Source organism: Dunckerocampus dactyliophorus, chromosome 2 (genome assembly GCF_027744805.1).
Source record: "Dunckerocampus dactyliophorus isolate RoL2022-P2 chromosome 2, RoL_Ddac_1.1, whole genome shotgun sequence".
Taxonomy (NCBI): Eukaryota; Metazoa; Chordata; class Actinopteri; order Syngnathiformes; family Syngnathidae; genus Dunckerocampus; species Dunckerocampus dactyliophorus.
In genome coordinates this window covers 6,787,275-6,809,388 of record NC_072820.1, presented here as the reverse complement: position 1 = coordinate 6,809,388, position 22,114 = coordinate 6,787,275, and the positions used below count along the sequence as shown (strand labels likewise).

The window sequence follows — 22,114 nt, the reverse complement described above, 5'->3', positions numbered from 1 at the left end:
TTTACAGCTAAAATAAACACTGTCACATATCAAACTCCTACCCATATTATGCTTATCATAAGAAAGATAAGAAGTGTTAATTTTCCGGATTGTGGTTTTTGCAAACAAAATAAAAAAAAATGTCAACGTAAAAAAACAGAATTTAAAGATCATTACCACTACCAATGGCAAACTGTTGGCAATTCTTAAAGTTTTAACTGATACAGATGGGTCCAGATGTATTTGGGCAGCGACTGACTTTTTAGGATTTTGCCTTTGTACCCCACCACGACAGATTTGAAATAAAACAATCATAATGCCGCTGATTTGCACATTTCACAAACTCTGGCGTTAACCATTCAGGAATTACAGACATTTAGTGCAGAGTACCTCCATTTTCAGTCGTTCAACAGAAATTGGACTGGTTGATATTGTTGTAAATACAGCTATCTCTCGCCACTTCGCGGCTATCACGGCTTTTGAAACGTGTATTATTTAATAAATCATACTGTTTCATGGTTGAATACGGCCGACTATGAGTCAAAAAATATGCATATTGAATAAGATGTTACGTATTTGTTTCCTACATTAAGCATTTACAAGCATAAAAATGACCAAATGAACTAAAATATAAATATAACTCATTCAGAAGACGCATTCAAGGACATTGTGAATGACATGTATTATTCTACGGTGGTCACTACGTGTCAGTAAATTTACGACACACAAGCACCAGACTTGATCGCTGGAACAAGAGGCTTTTATTGCAGGTTTCAATTATCTCACAACAGGCACAATAATCCATAATTAAAAATCCCTAAAAACACGGGCTTCTGATGCAGCTGTAACCCACGCCAAGCTTAAACTCTGACGTAACTTCCTGTTCCGCCTGCCACTCAGGTCCCCTTGGAAACACATTTATAGCACACACACAAGGACGAGTCTTTTTTATGTCTTAAATTGCTTATTTACTCTTATGTGTACTGTACTGGCTAATACGAGTGTAAAGGTGACTATGGGGTGTTATTTCATGTCTAGAGGGCTCTAAGAATGTTAAAAACTATGTTCAGAAGGTCGGAAACTGGTTTTCTATGCCCTAACTACGAAAATATTTTATTGATAAATAAGGTATTCACTTATCCCTGTCAGGTCTGTAACCAAGTAACAGCGATAAAGGAGGGATTAATGCATCACCATTATTTTTAACATCCTCTGCAGTAAATGACTGTCGGATATCTGGAGTCCAGGGACATCACCAAATTCTGAGTTTCTTCCCTATAAATGCTTTTCCAGGCCTTCACGGCAGCCACCTTCACTTACTGCTTGTTTGTTGGTCTTGCTAACTTTACTTTTGTTTTCTGTCAGTGAAAAGCATGCTCTACTGGCTTGAAATCAGGACATTGGGAGGCTTTAAAATGTTTTCTGGCAAAGTCTAATCTGGCTTTCTAGAGTGCTACCAGTGTTTTGTTTCAAATCCAGGCAAAGGCAAAATATTAAATTATTTAAAAAGTGTTACCAACCCAATTGTATGCGGTAAAACCCCTTTTTTTTTTTTAAACATTTGTGAGTAATGCTTGCACAGTCGTGTCTCTCTGCAAACCATTCAGATACAAGCAGAACATTTTATATTTGGCTGCCAATCATGTCAGACAGAAAGTGCGGAGGTGGTGCGCTCTCCAGTTCTGCAGAAAAGTCACAACCTCAAAGCGGACGCCTGCTCTTAACGGTCACATGCGGTCAAATCACCATTCTCACCGCAAAAGGAAAATCTTCAAAAAACGCAGCTATCGCTCACCGACCTCCTTGCAGTTGTACTTTCTTAAGATGCACGACCAAACTGTGCTGCTGCTCCCAGCTGAGCGTTCATAAAATTCGATTGGTTTCAGGTTACTGACCTGGTAGAATTCATCCATGGATACTTTTATCGCTATACCGTAAATATTCGAAATCTCCAGCAGCACTCAGTGACTCAGCCAAAGTAAAACATCTTCATTACCATCACCAAATTAACATACAATACCTCTTTAGGGGCATCCGACTCAATAAAAACAGCATAAATATGTTTGGCTTTGGACAGCAGCTTCTTCTCAGAGTCATAGGTCTTGTATTCTTCACATGCCAACCAGAACTCGATGTTTTCTTCGCTGAACTCAGTGCGGAGGAACTGAGAGAAAGTTTCAACCCCGTCTGATGGCAAGACACAAAAACATACGGGCAGCTAGTCACTAGAGAAACACGATAAGAGAGATAATATACAGTAATATACTGTGGAACATCAGTTTTCGTATGCCCAGATTTCATAAGATTCGATTTTCGACAAAAATATTGCGAATATTTAGAGTTGGGACAATATAGACAGGAATCCTTTGATCATCTTCATTATGTGTGTGTGTGGGTGGTTTGTTTGTTCATCAAATGCAAACAGAACGATGAACAACTCCGTATCAGTCTCCTTCCTTCCTCCTTTTAAGCACTACGCCATGCACTGTGTTCAAGCACAATGCGTATTTCTGCGTGTTAGAAGAATCAAATTGAATGCAGTTACAATAGGATTGCACTGTAAAGGTTCCTAGTTGACACAGGTTGCAGGGGGAATGGTTTAACGCCGACACATAGCAGATTGTGTTTTTTATGATGAGTGCATCTGCTGCTGAATAGTCGTGCTGGACGTCAAGTTGACTGTCTGGGCTTTTAGCTCGACGTCTAGTGCTCTTGACTCTAATTTTAATTGTGCAGGCCCAGTACGGAACACGGGACTGGCTGAACCAAGCGGGTTACATAAAACTTTAATTGTAGTTTATAAAATGTGTTTTGTGTTAATATTTTTGGGTGTCTGGCACAGATTAATTGGATTTACATGATTTCTTATGGGAAAAATTGATTTGGTTAGAGTATGTTTCAGTTACAGTCAAACCAACGTATTAATGACACAAACCAAGGCTCCCCTGTATAAGATATCATATTTCTTAGCTGCTTGATATTTGTTTGCTGCCTCTGCATCACTGGTCACCATTATCTTAAAAGTGACATCAGAACTCCGCTGTTGTTTGCCAGTTTGCTCTATCTATGAGCAGGTTTTTTCACGCTCTGTGTCGTACATCTCTCCAACTCGCTGTCGTGTGTGAGTGACAGGAAGAAAAGCTCTGACTTGCTTGGGGAGAATTCATTTGGCGCCACTTGCTGATACGCATGTATGCATCTGCATATCTCTTTCGGTTTTTCGTCTTTCTATAGCGGTTTAAAAAAATAAAATATTATTGAATGAGCACTGTTTTGTCGTCGACTATGACCTATTTTTAGTCAAAAAATATTGAAAGACAAGTCATGTGTCGTGTTCTAGTCACCAGTCGTCAGTAATGCCACATTGATGAGACGTAACCTTACATGACATTACCTTAACTTGCACTGCATGGAGTCCGCTATGGATGCAGAGTGAAAAAAAGTTCTCCTCCCATTCCATGTGGAAGTGGTACGTTTTTGGATTCTTACTTTGTCCTTCTTCCCTATTCCATTTCAAACCCTTTCTTAAGGTTAGAATAAAAAACATGGAGACTAATTTTGTTAGCTCTGTAGCTTGCTAATGCTTAAAGCGATGGTCGTCTCTTATTTCCCTGCGGAGATCCCGTAGCCTGTGCAATGTGGTGTAAACAAAGGTGGTCATAGTGAGGATGGACGACAGACTCATGTTGGTGCCATGCGATCGACTACATACGACAACAGCGATGAACATTCCCAATGCTGGTGAGTTATTATGTCTTATTATCGCTGATCATATCTGCTTTATTAGGTAATACCAGTATAAAGGTGACTAAAGGAGTGTTATTTCTTGTCTACAGGGCTCTAATAATGTTTAAAAAGTGGTTTTAGAAAACATAAACAGGTTTTCTATGAAAATATTCCATTTATTAATGTTCCTACGTCCTGCAAATTCATTTTTCGCGGCCGAGTCTGGAACCAATTAACCACGATAAACTAGGGACGGCGGTATTGTCAACACAAAGCGGATGATTGAGCAGCACGGCCTGAAAATTGGGGAATAAACTTACCACAACTTCCCCATTTAAAGGGCAGCAAAGTGTGCTTGATGTAAATAAACAAATACATTATCGAGGGACATCTGAGCATTTCCTTGCAGTTAAACTTTAATGTTATTTTTATTGTATCACACTCGGCATCGCGGCTCCCCTCACTTGAGTGCACTTTTTCAACATTTCAATGATGCACAAAGGGGCAATTTCGTGATAATGAGGAAGTAGCAAACATTAAAACATGCAATGCAACTAATAAGGCTCTCATTATTCTTTAATAACGACACCGCGGCGTGTGTAAACATTAGCAACAACCTTGCATTTTCACTGTTTATATATTTCTCACTAGAAATTGAGGGCACAGCTCTGACCTGAGTTCTTCATCAGTTCTTCAAAGGAGCTGCTCCATTGCAAAGCTGCCTCTGCTGAGATGCTGAGGAAAGATATGGGCAGCGCTTGTTTAATGACTCAGCAAGATTGTCTTACGTTCGTGTCTCCTGTGAATGTTTGTGAAGGTCAAAGCTGAGGTCAAATATGAATAATGCTTGTCTAAATGTTAGAGGCACATGAAATCGATGGAATTAGCCTCACTTGCTGGATGTAGTCTTTTTATGGTGGCTGACATTTTCATGAGAGCCAGACCGGGTGAGACTCAGCTGGCTCTTCCTCTCCTTGACTTGTTGTCTGCAAACAAAGAAGAACCCATCAAGGTCCATAAAAGCCGTGTCACTATTTACCAAATCTGAACGACTCCTCGCTGACACATTTCCACTTGCTTTACATGACCGCACAATAAATTACACGTCTTTGCGGGACAATAACAGCCCAGGGACAAGTCACATATGCACATATGGATTTGCAGAAAGGGACTCGTGTTGCAGCTTTATGAGTTGACGAGGCTCACCGCACCCCTGACCATGAATATGACAGCTGTCAGGACTTTCAATCACACTTGGGCTCGTAAACATGTCTGTTATTACTGCCATATGCACAAACATAATGTGTCTCCGTATAAGAACAGCACAAAGACTGCAGCAGGAATTCAACCAATCACTTCAAAAAAAAAAAAGAGAAAAGATCCATACACCCACCTGCTGCTATCAGCCTTCATTGTCGGTGCTTGCGTCTCTTCTGGCCTGAGCCTTTTGAAATACGCTTCCTCCTTCGGGGCCGTGAAGTTGAATTGAGGAAATAAAAAAAGAAGCGTTTCCATGCTGCATCTGTCTGCATCTAACGTGTGAGGCGGCGGTCCACAAATAGCGCTTTGAAAGACGTTTTTAACCCATCATCATCTTTCTGTTAAGGCCGCTTGCGTTTGATTTCCTGTAGCTTTTGTGCGACTTCCTGTAAGAGGTGTCACAACACTCAGTGCCGAGGGGTTTTCGCTGTAGTCGAAAAAAAAACCTTGTGACCCCATCCTGTCAAGAATTTACATTGAACTCTTTTTTTTTTAAGTATCCCGGCTCATTGTACTGAAAAAAACTGTCTCGTGAAGCTGCAGTTCTACAGTACACTAAAAATCAATACCATATGTCTTAAAAGTCAAACAAAACCATCAGATCACATGACTCCACCAAGTGTTTAGCTTTTTCTTTTGCCTTTTTTGTGATGCCAGGGTGCAGCGATGGCCACCATACAACCAGAAATGGAACTTAGCAAAGGCATCGTTTTCCAATTTCCCAATGCACAACAGCGCATAATGCTGTGGTAGCTGAGGCGCAAGTGATGCAACAACTGGTAAGTGCTAGTGGTGGCTGATACTCCACATTTTGGTGTCGATCCGATACCAAGTAAATACAGGGCCAGTATCGCTGACACAGTGCCAATACTTTTTCCTTGGATGTTTTTCAATTTTATTGAATGCTTTTGTGATTTTTTTTGCCTTTAATTTGTTGATTATGATTCAAGAACAAAGGTTTTCGATTAACATAAAAAAAATATTTGTATCAACAAACATATTTGTGATTTACAATTTAACGTCATTTACAATATAAGTCTGTTCAGCGTTTATTTTTATTTCATTCTTTTATTATTATTCTTTCTTTTTAATGTCATATTAATTACTTTATTCCTTTATTAGCTCCAAACATAGTGAGAGAGAAACAGTATCGCGATTCTCTCCATGTCCTGTATAGATCGAAATTTGACAATAAAGAATCTTAAATCTTCAAAATCTTGAATATAAGACAATGTAACAATATCTAGGAAATAATATAATCATTCCGTTTCATGACACGCATTTTTTTTTTTTTTTTAGCAATTTAGTGCAAAAGAAGTAAACTAAAGCAAAAACTACTAATGACTCATTCAAATCATTTCCCAGATAGCAAGGAAACATTGAAACATGGTTGATTGTTGGTGATTTTCCATCCGAATAATTAACATGGTTGACACTGAAGAGATATTGAATAAACCGATGAAACTTGACATGTTGACAGAGGTGACGTTGGAACAACGTTGATACATAGTTGAGAGGAACACTGATTGATAGATGATGGATTTAGAGTTGAGCAGGAGACCATCTTGTGGTAGACCAGCGCACCTTCACCCCATAACGATGGTGGGAAATTTAGCAGCTGCAATTCCTGTTACACACTTGCGGTGGCGGTGATACATCGAGTCAAACTGCGATTTCAAGAAGAAGAAGACAAAATGGTGAAACGACTGTGTATGGCTTCTACATATCCACCTGACATTAATAACTTACATGTTTGCTTGCTGATATCGGATCGGTATAAGCCAGTACTCAAGGCTGAAATATCACTATTGTATCAAAAGTGAAAGTTAAAAAGTAAAAAACACACATATTTGTGAAAATAAGCATGAAACAGAACTGATAAATATGGATTTCATCAAACTAGTATTGATCCAGAAACAATACTACCCTAGTATCAATAATACATATAAGGTAGATATCAGGTTAAGGTAAGGTTAAGTTCTGATACCACCTGCAAATGGTTAATTGAGGAGAGTAATTGAGGAGCTCATACAAATTTTTGATACACAGCTCGCTCCTGCCCCTCCAAATCCTCCCGCTAGCTTGATGTTGACGTTCTCCTCCGATTTCAAATCAACATTTACAATAAGTGACGATTGGATTGGAATTATTAGATAAGATTCATCTTCAGAACTCTCCCCCATCTCTCCTCAGTTGCCATTGTTCACTCCAATCCAGGTTTAAGCCCGAAACATGCCTCACACAAACATAGAACGTATAGCTCCTCAACACTAATGAGCGATAAGGTAAGATGATTAGTAGAACAAATGGAATCACAGTCACGGTCTAGCCTTTAACCTGGTTGTCAGGCTACATACTCGAACTGAATACTTTTTTCCCATAAGAAATCATGTAAATCCAATTAATCCGTTCCAAAAAGCCAAATAAGTTAATGCAAAACATGTTTTTATAGTTTTACAATTAGAATTTTACATGCAGAAAACACGTTGAAATGCATACAAATACATATAAATGATGAATGAAAGGGATAAATGAACATTTAAGGTTACTTTTACCTTCACTGAAGATGTGATTGTTGACAAAGCGAGATCAGCACGGACACCACCTTCGCGATTTGCCATGAGTTACTACTTGAATGCTACTTCTTGCGTTCAATCGTGTTTCTCACCTCAAGACTCTGCTTTTTCTTTTGATCATTTGCAAAATAACCCAAAATGGAGCTGAAGAAAGTTGCCAGCATTTTGATAGTAAAGGTAAGAAAACACTACTGAATTCAAGAAACAACTCATGGCAAAACAGGAAGGTGGTGTCTGTGTTGCTCTCACTGCCACATCGTGTCTCTGGCAACAATCACGTCTTCAATGAAGGTAAAAGTAACTTTAAGTGTTCGTTTATCCCTTTCATTCATCAACTTATATGCATTTACAATTGTTTTATGCAAAGCTATAATTGCAAAACCATGAAAACATGTTTTGTGTTAAAATTGTCGAGACTTGTGGCGTAACTGCGTTCGTTAGCAAAGAACCACAGAGGCAACCACTGATGACATCATAGATGGGCAACGGAGCTGACTTCCACTTCCTGTTCCCATGTCATAGCAAGTTAACAGGCTGCTAACCATGTACGTTTTGTGGTAAAACAACACATTAAGAACATAGTTCGACACGTCAAGACGCGCCTTATTGTACGCTAATCAGAAAATGTAAGCAAACCGAGGCAAAATTTTAGCGGAAATTGTCAACATTAACCAAAAAAAACACACTAAAGCCTCGGTCACAACCGGATGTACAATTTTTGGTGTTCCCCAAATTTTTTTGGCGTTTTTTTTTTGTCCTCATGGAGAACGTATTTGGGGTGACCATGAAGGAGTAAGATCAGACGTACAGATGAATATCTGAACGTGTGTTGGCCGCACTAATTACGTATGTAGGGTGCCCGTGTGGCGCACGGCACACCTACCGGAGGAGTCTGCAAGCGCGACGTATGAAAAAAATGGACATTTTGCCCAAACCTGACACCAGAAAAACGTACACAAGACGCACACTGGCCGTACGGACGACGTACAAAGCACATAAGTTAGTCTCATAAAATGAAGAAAACATAAGCGCCCATAGAGTTTGTTTGACATGACAGAGAACCTCTGCGGCCGGCGGCCTCCGTTAAGCCCAGGTCTAACCGAGGCTTAAACGAGGTTCCACTATAATTGCATTATTTCATCATGCGTCTAATGGTTGAGAGAATGTGTTTTGATCATGTGAAATGAGACAAAAAATATTTAGAAAAGGGAGCGCGCACTTTTTTTTGTGTGACATGACATCTTTCTTTTGTACCTTTTGTACACGCGTAGCAGGAAATGAGTCGTAAATGTCAGCTTGACAATAGATTGATTGCAAATGTACCAAATTGCAGGGTAGAGTCCACCAAATTCGCATCGCTGCTGGAGTGTGTGCTCTTAGATATTAAAACGCGCGCACACACACAGCACATCATAGCCAATGCAAAGTGAAAGTCAGACACCCGTGTAACTCTCAAAGTCACATTAAAAAGCATACTCATTGATTATAAGAGACACACTGTGTGCTGCAAATGTATGCAGCTCCAGTCCAATGATCCAGTAAAGTGAAACTGCAGTATCCTTTCCCTTCAGGTAAACAATGGACAGCTGAATCACTAAAACCAAATTGAATAGCAGTCATTTAGTTTCGCTGTATGTATTTGCCTCCTGTCAACATAGCAGATGAGAGAAGCAACAAAATCAATACGCCAGCACTGCCCCGAAGGTGCTCCCGCCAGCTGGGCGCAAAAGATTAGGGCTGTTTTATTTTATCATTTTGAAATAATATTCCCGTTTGCACTTTTAATTGTGTAACTATTTCACTCACCAGCACTGTTGGGTTTTTTTTTTTGTTGTACTTCTTCACACATAAAATGAAAGTGTGGGCAAAGGACAAACAAAGGCACGTCTGTGCTTCCGCTTTAAAGGAACATTTGTCTAAAAGCAATTTAGCGCAATGAAAACCTGCGTTCCTCAAGTGTCACCACGCTACGCAGAAAATGTTGTCAGACTACAACAACAACAAAAAAAAAATGCCACAATCAAACCGCATAACGCCAAGTTCATGTAAATGTGCATCGAAAGGATTATCGTAACGTTTGCAAAATGGTTCTTGAGAGCGGGGATTTAGCAGAAAGGAGAAGCGGCACAAGTGAAACTGCTGTGCTCACAAGGCTGAACGAGGAAGGAGGGGTGCTGTTGCTTCCTGTCTCTTGTGTCCTGTCTGCCTCATGTGGACTCATGACCTTCACGTTTTGTCACTGACAGCAGACAGTGCAACAAAAACAAGAGAAATGCACCTGCTGAAGAAACACTATGAACTTTTTTGGGGAAAAATATATTGTATTCACTTTGTGTTCTGCATTCAAACAACAAGTAAACAATAGGGCTTTCATCTCAAGCAGGGACACTGCAAAAGTGATGAGCAGGAATATATTTGGAGGTTCGCCGAGTATCGGATAAAGCCAGAATATCCTTCTCATGCATGTTTTATTTATTCATTGTCTACCACTTATCCTGTTCAGTGTCACGGGTGAGGTGGAGCCTATCCCAGTGCAGTACACCCTTGACTGGTCACATTCATTTATTCATTTTCTACTCCTGTTGAGGGTCACGGGTGAGCTCGAGCCTATACCACCCGACTTTGGGCGAAGGGGTACACCTTGGACTGGTCACCAGTCCATCACAGGAAACATAGAGTACAGACCAGGGGTGTCTAAACTTTTTTATATACTGAAAAACGAAAGAATGCAAGATTCATTTTGATATTTTGGGATGTGCTAAGTAGTTTAAAGAAAAACTCAGTTTAGTGTTACAGGTGAAAAAAGCGTATTATTTGTATCAACTTCGGTGTTTGCTCATTATTTCCTATTTTTGCTGGGTTTTTTAAAAATGTTGTAGCCTATATTGTGCTCACTAATGTCTAAAATATACATAAAAAAGCAATGCAGCACTTAAATATTTGATCATTTTATTTTTATCATCATGAGAATATTGTTATGTATTTGATACTCATTAATTATAATAAACATCAAGTTATCAACTCAACAATTATGTGGAAACTTTTAGAGACGAGACCCCAGGTCCTCCTTTCCACTTCCTGCCCATGCTGCACCACTGACCCGACAAAACCGACGATTCACTCGTTTTTTTTGCCTTCTTACTTTATCTTTTTTCCCCACTCTGTTTGAAACACTTTTTTTTAAGTTCAGAATAAATAAATTGGAGCCTAGCTACTTGGCTCGGTAGCTCGCTGTGCCATGCAGTCTCTCTTGTGTCCCTGCAGTGATCCTGTTGTCCAGTTGAAAAAATCATTACCACACATTAATACACACATCACCCCCTACAACATCTCCACAGGGCCATCTCCTGTTTGACGCCCCCTGCACAACCTGAAGCTTCATTGTTCCATTGAAGGAAAAAGCACCCCAGATCATGATGGATGTGGAAAACAGTAACATTGGAAGCCATCTGGACCATCAAGGTTACATTTTTTTTCCCATCATCACCGACCTACCGAGGCAAAGAATCCGTGTTTGATCCCAGGCTGGGACAAGATGATTACGATTTTGTCCTAAAAATAAGTTACGGAACAATATGTTTCCAAAGTATTCATATTACTCCAAACCATGCGTCTAACTAAATTCAGGTTCTAGCCAAATAGCACAAAAATAGCTTTTAAAGGCCCTGTCACACCTTGATGATTTAGCCAGCTTACGCCAACGTATGAAAAATTTGGCCAATACGCTGGGGTACGTCGAATAAGTTATGGGTAAGTTTTGTATAAGTTAAGAGCACGCAGAAGCACGCCGGCATACGTCGTAGTACATCCAAGTCGTCCAAAAATTTTGTGCATGCACAAAAATTTTCAACGTATGTCAACGTATGATTCATACGTCCCGCATACGCGGGCAATAAGTTATGCGATTGTTGACGCCCGTTCTCACACGTTATTTGTAAGTTACGCACAAGTCGTAATACGTCGACATACCTTGAGACAAAACTGTGTCTTCTTGGCTCTCTTCTTGGCAAGGGTTGGCTGAGAGGAGACGGAGGCTGTTGTGTTTGCAGATACAGTACAATATGCTATGCCTTGTGGTAACTCAATTTTTATACTGCTAAATGCTTGACCAGTAGAGGGCACTGTGACACTGGGAATGGAACCAACAGGGGAAGAGCCGTTAGAACCTGGTCATCTCCATCAGAGTGAGAGTGGGAGGGGGAGGCTGTGGGTGGTGATGGATCCCTCCGTCACTGCCCTGATACTTCTTGGCAGTGGTCTTCGAAATTTTCTTTGGCATGATTGTGATGTTGACACTGCGATGTCTAGTGAGGTGAGTCATCAAGTGGCAGCCTTTTTATAGGCTACGGCACGTGATCGTCGGCCATACGCTGCCGTGCGGTTTGCATAAGTTAGACTGGTGTTGGGCATAAGTTGTGAACGCCGGCAACACGCTACGCATTCGTTGGTATAAGTTGTCTATAACTTATAGAAACGTTCTATATAAGTTACTAATACGTCATGTATACGTTCAACTCGTTATGAATACGCCATGTATACGCCCAAAGTTGAAAAAAATGTCCACAGTTCAACGTATGCTCACGTCGGGCATGTGCTGGCTAAACCGTCAAGATGTGACAGGGCCTTAAGGGTTAGCGATGTAGCGACCACAGCTGCCCAGGGGGCCCAATGTGATTTTTTTTCATGGGGCCCGATATTCCTGACAGCGCCCCAACCCTTTTAAAAAGCACTCCACAACACGCATCTCAAAAAATGCCATATTTAGATGCAAGTAAGGATTTGTGAATAAAATCCTATTTGTTTTTCAAGGAGCCCTTAAATGGTGGGTTTGCAAACTTCATTGGACAGCCTAACAAGTTCTCCTGAGAAAAGGCTCATTTATTCCATTTTTTTTAGTAGTCCACCTGTATTACATTTTGTATTAGTCAACATGTTTTGTTTTTTTTGTCGTTTTTTTTTTTTTTTTACTCCTGTGGGTTCCTAATGAGACAGAGCAAAAGAGCCCTCGTGGAAAAACGGAGAGTCACTTGGTATACTGTCTTTGTAAAGTGTTTGCCACTTATGGAGTTTGAAGATTGTTAAACAAGAAAAATAAGAACAAAGTCATCTTTACCACAGCATACCTGGTTCAATGCTAGGTGGTGTTTTTCAGCTGCGTTGTCAGTCCTTCTGCACTAATGATGACTGGCTGGTCTGGATTCATGTGCAAGGAAAACAAACATAGCAAAACTTTCAAATGTCTTGAAACATGAACCCTACTAAACCGGCAGAAAAGCTCCCCTTGTAAGCAGTTAGTTTGTTACAGTTACTAGTTACATCCCCCCAAAAAGTAGTTTCATTGAACAGAACAACTCCGTTATAAATGTAATTAGTTACCTGGGAAATTAATTATTACATTACTTTTTGGAAAAACCTTCAACTATCTGGCATTTGAGAGCTTACAGTACCATATGAGTTGCATAGTAGAAGGGATGATGCTCGGGGCTCCGATGTCCATGAATGCACCTCGGGTGAGATTGGTGGAGGAAGTGAGGAATGAGGAAGTGTGCGTGTGGAGAGGATGCAGAGACGGTGTGCAAGTTGGAGATGATGGACTTGAGAACTGTTGACGTGTTAAGGTCAGAATAAAGTTTAAAAAAAGCGTCAGCCTCTGTGTGGCGCTGTTGGGACGCTACACTAACAACACGCCACGTCATGTTTAAATAGTAATTAACGAGCTTGCCCGTCACTGGAAAACGATAATGGCGTTAGTAATGCATCATTGAGATGCTGTAATACAGAGGAAAAAAAGGACTATATGTTTGTTCAAAAAATGATAAAAATGACAATTAGCAGGAAAAAAAGCAAGTCATTTGGGTCATGGAGGTTGTCGACGCCCCTAATGAAGAAAGCTGCAAAGTTGCAAAGCGCACGTCAAACTCAGGCAGAGGTTGTGAACAATTTGCTTTGTTAAAACCGTGACGGTTCGCCCCACTTTTTGAGGAGCTACACCGTGCCGATCAGTCTGCAGTGTGTCTTCACAGCGTGGCGAAACGGCCGCTCCACTGTGGTCACGGAAGCTCCCGGGCCATGTCCGCATGCCACACAGACTCTTACGCTCTTACGGTATCTTTGTCCACGCGCACGCAGTGTTTTATATCCTTGAAAAATTAGCCTTTGGAAAACTCAGGGTGGAGAATTGACAAAAATCTTTCAACTTTCAAGATGATCATCACACATTTGTGCCTTCACGGGAATCAGTATCTGGACAAACATGGCCGTGCATGAAAAAAGTCATGCTGTTTAACTCATACAGACACCACCCCATGATATCAGTCTTGAATATCATTACATTTTGAAGTATCCTTTTCAAATTAAAGCACTCAGATATCTACATTTTGTGAGACTAATTGCCACTGATTTATGACTGATAATGAAGTGAACTGCTGTGTTAAATGAGATTATTTGATTTAACTGGGGCGACCGTTGCAATGCAAAGAAAGCAGCTCATGCTAAGCCAAAGGTTTATAGCTATTACTAATCATCAATTGTTGTCCCTAGTGGGCATTTATGCCTACTATTATGTGTTAATACAGTCCAGTGCTCTACAACACATATACATTAACATATGCTATATGTTATTATGCAGTGCAAAAGCGACAGCAGCTTAATACGTCACTGGAGAGTGACAGTAACACATTTGCAACCCTGCTGTAAAAAGATGCTTCACTGCAGCCATTAATGCAATAACAAGACAGATTAAGGCCGTCATCTTTCTTACAAAATGAATTTGTTGAAGTGTAAAATTGATATTATTCTATGCAAAAGCTTTTGCACCAAATTTTGCTATATTTTTGTTGATAAAAATTGATAATAATAACAATAATAATCATCATCCTGTAATGGCTATGTCTTTTCCTTTGCCTTTATTTCTGGTTCTTCGGACCGCGTTAGTAGTCAATGATCACACAATTTAAAAGGTTTAAAAATAAAATAAGAGCAATATATTTGGTAGCAGCGCTGGACTCTTATAATCAATGAGCAAGATCGAGGAATATGCCCAGAATGAAAGGACACAATATAGAAAGTGAAACTAAAGTTTGTGTGCCTGGAAAGTGAACGTTGAGCTGGTGTGAGTAAGAACAGTGCATCTATTGTGTGTATCCCAGTACTTTTCCATGAGTCAAGTGTTGGCGCAACTCTGGTTGTGCTATGTGAGTGTGTGTGTGTGTGTGTGTGTATGTGTATTATGAAGGGTATGTGTGTGTGTGTGTGTGTGTGTGTGTGTGTGTGTCCTGAAAGCCCCATGGAACTTATTAGACTGACAATGCACTGAGCTATTACACTGTATGATATCTAACGATTCCATAGTAGATGATTGTTGACGAATATGCCTCAAACAGCTTTTGGTCTGAATGTAGCCAAAGTGGCATAATATAACTCTGAAAGTTATTAAACATATTTTAACTTCAGTTTTACACATTAAGAAACAATGACAGGCGTGCACTATACAGTACTGACCTTACAAAACGTGGAGTTACACAACCTCACGTCTTGTCAACATGTCTACTTGCTGGAAAATATTGTGTGAATTGACTTGTGAGACAGCGCCCTCTGCTGAATTCACAGCTGCAGCACTCTCCCCCCCCCGGGACATCGCCATCAAACCAGTTTTTATATAGGTTACCCTAAAATAATAATAATTTTAAAAAAATTACAATGCAATGTATGACTTATTGGTCAATTAATTACGGGCCCAAACCCTGCACAGATGTTTTGTTTGATAGTGGACATGTTTTTCAATCAGTTCTTACACACACGCTCTTGTCAGGACCCTAAAACTATGTCCCAAATTTTGGCAATTTGGTACAGAGTGTTTGCCAAAGCACCCAACTTTAAGGTTGAATAACTGTGCCACCATGTGGCGTATTTGTCATAAAAATAATAGCGCAGGAAACACCAGAGAGGTTCAGGTTTTGCTCGTTTTTCATCCTTTTGTGTGCAGCAGTTTATGAGGAGGAGAGTTAGCGAACACAAACACATCAAGTCCCAATTTATTCATACGACTGTAGATAGAATTACATCCGCTGTGCTGTACGTGCACTTCATCTGGCGTCTGCTTGCCAGCAAAAACACAAATATGTATTTTTTGGTAAACACATTTAGGCAGTAAAAGGTTATGTAATAACATGACGAGGGGCACAAGAGAGAAAGAAGACACTAAAGCTATGGATGCTGTGAAGCATTTGCTAGTGAGTTTTAGATGGAAGTGAAAACCCACCGCGTCTGCTGGTTGGCATACTGTATTTACGATCAGCTGTGGGATCTCCCTTGTTGTGATTTACAAGAAGGTCGAGAGCTTCCAGGAAGCCGACGTGTCTGAGAGGCAGAATGGCTTCACACGAGTGACATCACAAGTGGTGCTCAGATGAATGAGCGGTGGCTCAGAAAACGTTGACGTGATGGGAAAGTGCTTTGATACAGGATGTAACTCAACAACACTGCAGTCGTGAGACAGCCACATCACACTGATCATACAGTGTTGTATTTTTTTTTTATTAATATTTTAGCAGTTTTACTATTTATTAAGCCTTTTCAAGGGCTTTTGAAGAAGATACAATTGTTCAAACAAGATGCATCATACAAATAGTAGTTTCATTCAAGCCATTCATTCCCACTGAATCTTAATTCTAACATATTTTGGACAATCTTCCAACTCTTCGGGAACCATTCCGAAAAGGTAATTTTCATTTTCAGTATGACCGTGCCCCGGTGCACAAAGCAAGGTCCATAAAGGTGTACTTGGAGGCTTTGGGCATGGAAGGACTTGATCTTATACCCATCAAAAAACCTTTGGGGTGAATTTAAAGAGAGATTCTGAGCGCTGACCTCCCAAAAAAATCCCTGAAGACACACTGCAAAAGCAACCTCCACGTTTTATTAAATGTTTGACATGCAGTGAGGTTCATGGCTGGTGAGGCACGGCCTCCTTTGGAGTTTTAAAAAAAATGTTAATCCAGCTGGCTCATTAAGAGGATAATAAGAAAAAGAAGATAATTCACTTGTGTTAAAAACTTTGTTTTCAAATACTTTAGCCCCAGACATTTGTGGTTTTACCTTTAATTTGTGTATGAAGTACATGCACCCTACCCTGCTCTAGGAAATGCTCTGATTTGGTGCAAAAGTCTGATCACCTTCTGTTGAGCTTGGAAATATAATCCTCCATTCCGGCAGTCAAGTTCATTCAGTCCTTCAGCAGAGCATAAGAATATTTCTGGCTAAAAAAACCCAAAAACACTGGCTTTTCCTCTCTATGGAAGGACGGCAGCGACAAGCACCCTCCAGCTCACGCAAGTCCCCGTCCCTTCAAGGGGAGGTAGAGTACTGCAGCGCCTCCGAGGATGATGTTTCCCTGTATTTTATTGTCCGATTGGTAAGAATAATGATGTCACACTTGCATTAAAGACTTTAAACAGGCTGTAGAAAGTCATGGTGGATAATAAATGTTTCTGCGATGTTATAATTGGGAACATGCTGACAAGCAGAAATGGGCACATGCCATCCGCCTTCCAGTGCACTCAGACAGTAGGCTCGGGTGCTCACTTAAGCCAAAAGGGGAGATCGGCAGCAGTCTCATCTCTGGTTTGCTTTGCATTTGATCAGGAAATGTGCAAAGTCAGTGATTTTTACTAAGAAAATGTTAAAAACGAACATTTAGAACAGTTTAATGGAAAAATATTCATATTAATTTTATGTTATTGTTCTTTTTTTTAGAACAATATTTTTCATTATGACAGGTGAGGCAGTGGCTACCCTGACCCCATGTCATTGGTTTACTTCCTGTGGGGGTGATGGCCAGGTGTACAAGTGTTTTGTACAGTTCAGCAACCTTTTACTGAAGGAAAACAAAAACACATTGCTTGGAATGTTTGCTAGGCAAAATGAGAATCAATGTCGCCACCTGTTGGTGACTTGAGGCATGAAAGGTATTATATGAGACCTCCTCCCCATTAGACTCAGGGTGTCCATTCCTGCCGTGATTATTTCTTTGCGGTCTTTTTTTCAAGTTGTTCTGATTATTATTTAGCAAGGTGGCGACTGTCAGTAATTACTTGCGAGACGGCAATCGCGTTAATTTCATGACATTGATTACATTTATTACGTGCACTAATGTGGTCGTGGTTAAGCAAACGTGCTGTGGGTTGTACTATTTGGGGTGCCATTACGAACGTGCGAGAAACAACCGCATTACAGTTGTCCCTCGCAATATCGGTGCGATTATCGCTCTCTCGTTATATCGCGGTTTAAGAAATGGATGAATTAATAAATGATCGCTGTTTCGTGGTAGACTATGGTCTATTATTAGTCAAAGCATATTGAAATACATGTGTTATAAAGTATTCTAGGAATGAAACAAAACATTACCTCAACACTGCATGAAGTCATGAAGTCAGCCATGGCATGTTCGACATGATAGAGTGAAAAAAAGTTCTCCTCTCATTCCGTGTGAAAGTGGTAAGTTTTTGGCTTCTTAAGTTTAGAGTTTAGAGCATTTCCCTTATTTACAGAGTGGCCCTACAGCAGGCAACTCCAACACTAAAGCTGCTTTTCACATAAAACTTTGTTAATAGACGTCAGTGTGTTTGATAACCGTGATCATTTTGGTTACAATAATCGTGATATGAAATTTTTTATATCGTTACAGCCCTAGTTCAGAATAAAAGGGTTGGAGGCTACCTGGTTAGCTCACTAGCTTGTTAGCTCGCTAGCTAGAGGCCATCTTAAGTCCAGAGTTACTATATGGCGTAAACAATGAATAATAGGAGTGTAAAGGTGACAAAAGGGGTGTTGTTTCATGTCTGCAGGGCTCTAATAATTAAAAAAAACATATTTAGAAAGTAATAAACAGGTTTTCTATGCTCTAACTACACAAAGGATTCTATTTATGAAATCCTATATCGCGGAAATTCATTTAACGCGGTCGATTCTGGAACCAATTCACCGCTATAAACGAGGGATCACTGTATAGCCATAGAATGACTTTGGGCACTTTGCGCATGCATGCAAACATGCAGTGCCTTAGCTTGTTATGTTTTTCGTGTTTGCCCTTGCTTGCCTTCTCCGCCGATTTGTGTTGTCTCTGTTTTCAGAGAACCTTGCTCTGGCTGGAAGCTGGACAACTGGGCGACTGATTGGCCGTCTGGCTACTTAAAACTGATTATTTGTAGTTGGGAGGCCCTGGTTTTTCTTCCATTCCAGGACGTGCTCCCTTGGACTTCATCTACTTTTTGGACATTTAACAGTTGTTGCGTCCTCTGATAGTGTGCCCAGTTCTTTCCCTGACATCCAGCCTGGCTTCTGCTCTTCTTTGTTTATAACAGTAAGTTTTCATGGTGCCTTTTGCCAACTCAAGACAAAGCTCAGCTGGTGCCCGCTGCTCCCCTCTTTGTTGGCTTTGTTGTACTTTGTGTGACTCTCATTAAAGAAACTGCAACTGTTTTTCTGTCTCACGCCTCTGCATCTAGGCTCCAGACCTACACAGCATGTAACACTAGCCCGCCTCTCCCATTTATGCCGACAGGGGGGAGGTTCCCTGAACCTGAGCACGGATCAGAGCATTCACACTAGCCAAATGTGCTGGACTTAGGGGTGAAGTACGGTATGCTTAGACCAGCATGAGTACGCACTTGAATTATTAGTAATAGACCCAGAGAAGGGGTCGAATTAAATCCCACTCCTTTTCAGACATTTTGAATTGTTGAAATGTAAAATCCTTAACGTAACTTACACGTCTGGAACAAATAAACCACACCATTTAAGAGACCCGTAGCCCCAATGTATAAAACCCTTTCGCAAAGGTCATCCATATTTACCGGTTCACGCTCATGAAACAATGCAATATCAGCAAGTTTTTAGTGATTGATTACCCACAAGCAGCTGCATTGATCGTACTGAAGATTCAAAGAGATTTACCGCATACTAAAAGCAAAGCTGAAGAAAGGTGTGTTTGTGTGTGTACATGCCAGACACAGGGAGACAAAAGAAGCGGCAAGAAAATACATTTCATCACTTAAGAGTTTTTCCTCGTGTCCTGAGATCTGTTTTTAGGCTCATTAAATCGGACGAGGATAACAACACACACACTTGGTCCAGATAAGTGCATGATGCTCACTCCCACTGAGGAATAGAAGAGTTCAAATGGGCTCGCAGCACTGTATTATTCTCACTTATACGACAAGACTGTAAATAGGATGGATCCTTTGTTTGTGTCTACTTGCTCCATGAGTCGGGGGTTTAGTCACAGCAGGCTTTTCTGCCGACTGCTGCAAAATGCTAAAAGATTCCTGATTACCATACCCATTGCAGGAAAGGTAATTTTTCACATTTTATTTGTGTCTGTTGCCAGAACGATATTTCAAATCAAAACAAACCGCCCTGGTTGCCATTGTTATCATACTCAGCTTTGCCATTGAAGCTTATTTCAAACAAGAGTTCAATCGAAGTTACATCTAAGAAGTTCTGCCTCCCCCTGAAGCCGCACACGTTCACATATTTCAAGATATTTATGTCACAGTGTGGTTTATCTGGCCACATTGAGCCACGTTAACGTAACGGTGTCAAGAGGTGCACACACCCTGAGTGATGTGCTTGTAAAGAGGCATGGACAGAGTTCTTTATCATGGCTCTATGAGGCTTTCGCAGTCCCTCCAGTAATCTGGTCCACATGCCAATAGTGATGGATTCTATTCTGCAGAGAGCCTTCACCCCGACACACACATGCACGTACACATACAAATCAGAATTTACATGCCCAAGTTGTTTTTGATCAATAAACATTTATTCTTGAAGAGATTGCATCTGCAACTGGTTTTTATATTCAGATCAAACTTCCCTGTTGACGTAGGACTAAAATGCACACTATGCTAAGTAAGCTTTCACCTCTCCCGAGAATATTGTTTTTGTTGGCTTGTTTTTTTCCACCTGTCTGCTCCTCGTGCTTGGAGGATAATTGGTGTATTTTCACCAAACATCGGTAAAGGAGCAATTCAGGCATCTCTACATGCCTCAGTCAGTTCAATTCTTGTCGTATAATCTCACTCAGGTGCAAAAATCAGCTTACACCAACACCACATAACTAGTTTCTACTAAACTTTGCAGAGGCGCGGTCGCATGGACCAAGGAGGAACAGTTTGATGCCGAACTAGATGTGGATTGAAGACTTTATTTTCAATTTTCGCTTTCAACAGTCAGCTTGCAACGGGGTCAAGCGGGGGCAGTGACCCACCAGATGGAGCTGCAGGGAGAAAAGCTTACGTGGGAAGTGCATTCGCACCGCCATACATGAATAGGGGGCAGCAGGCACATAAGGATTTTACAGATGCCTAAATTTAATTGCGATAAAAATAATTTTCAGTCGTCCTCGTCACTTTTTGATTTGAATTCCACAGCATCACTATCATGTTTTTTTAAAATATGTGTTTTGTTGAATACGACCTTCCATCCATCCATTCTCTATACCGCTTATCCTCCTTGACTAATACGACTTATTAGTCAAAATATATGCATATTGAAGCAAATTTTACATATATTTATTGCAGTTTATATATTTAAGCAGTTTCAAGCATAAAAATGGCTAAATGAACCAAAATACATTCAGAAGATACTTTGAATGATGACCGGAGCATCGAACGCATGAATGACATGTAGTATTTTACACTGGTCACTGGTGTCAGTAATATTACTCTCATGTAAATACCAGACTTGATCACCGGAACAACAGGCTTTTACTGCAGGTTTGAATGATCTCAAAACAGGCACAATAATCCCAAATAAAAGAACCCTACTCCCTAAACACGGGTCACTGTTGCCGCAGTAACCCACGCCAAGATAAAACTAAACTCTGAACCGCCGACGTCACTTCCTGTTCGCCCGCCACTCACCTCCCCGAGGGATCTTAAATAGGTTACTTCCTCTTATTATGTCTACTATATTGGCTAATAGGAGTGTAAAGGTGACTGTACGTTTATGTCATGTCTAGAAGGCTCTAATAATGTTAAAAAAATGTATTCACAAGGTTTTCTATGCTCTAAACTATGAAAATACAGTCTTTCATCACCCTTGCTAATAAGTGAATTTCCGTAAAGTAGGATTCAATATGAACAAATGGAATATTTTTGTAGTTAGAGCATAGAAAACCTTTTTATAACTTTCTAAATATGATGTTTACCATCATTGGAGCCATTAGTCACCTTTACACACCTATTATTATTGGTTTACACCACAATGAGCAACTGTAATGAGCAGACTACGGGATGACTGCAGGGACACCGCTTGAAACACAGCATGCTACCGAGCTAACTAGTTAGCCTCCAGTTTGTTTATTCTAAACTAGGGATGTAACGATATGAACATTTCATATCACCATTATTGTAACCAAAATGATCACGGTTATCAAACACACTGACGTCTATTAACAAAGTTTTATGTGAAAAGCAGCTTTAGTGTTTAGTGTGGAATTGCCTGCTGTACGCCCACTCTTTAAATAAGGGAAAAGCAAATCCATTATTATTACTGCTATTATTATATCCATCCAT

General features: G+C 40.4%; 1 protein-coding gene across 4 annotated transcripts in view; it reads right to left on the bottom strand.

Moving 5' to 3' along the window:
• The window catches only part of rgs18 (regulator of G protein signaling 18), a 50,604-nt gene that overhangs the window by 15,714 nt on the left and 12,776 nt on the right, over positions 1–22,114 (bottom strand). For 2 of the 4 annotated variants that reach the window (XR_008569487.1, XM_054766931.1), the window contains exons 3-7: positions 6,715–6,770; positions 5,099–6,632; positions 4,599–4,691; positions 4,379–4,440; positions 2,000–2,166 (exon numbers count right to left, since the gene is read on the bottom strand). Coding sequence is in view for 3 of the 4 variants with exons in the window: in XM_054766931.1 (XP_054622906.1) it covers positions 2,000–2,166; positions 4,379–4,440; positions 4,599–4,691; positions 5,099–5,220 (444 nt within the window). In the remaining variant the exon portion in view is untranslated. Of the gene's footprint in view, positions 1–1,999; positions 2,167–4,378; positions 4,441–4,598; positions 4,692–5,098; positions 6,633–6,714; positions 6,771–12,664; positions 12,735–22,114 lie in introns of all 4 variants that reach the window. The other 2 variants (XM_054766932.1, XM_054766933.1) reach the window with 2 other exon arrangements.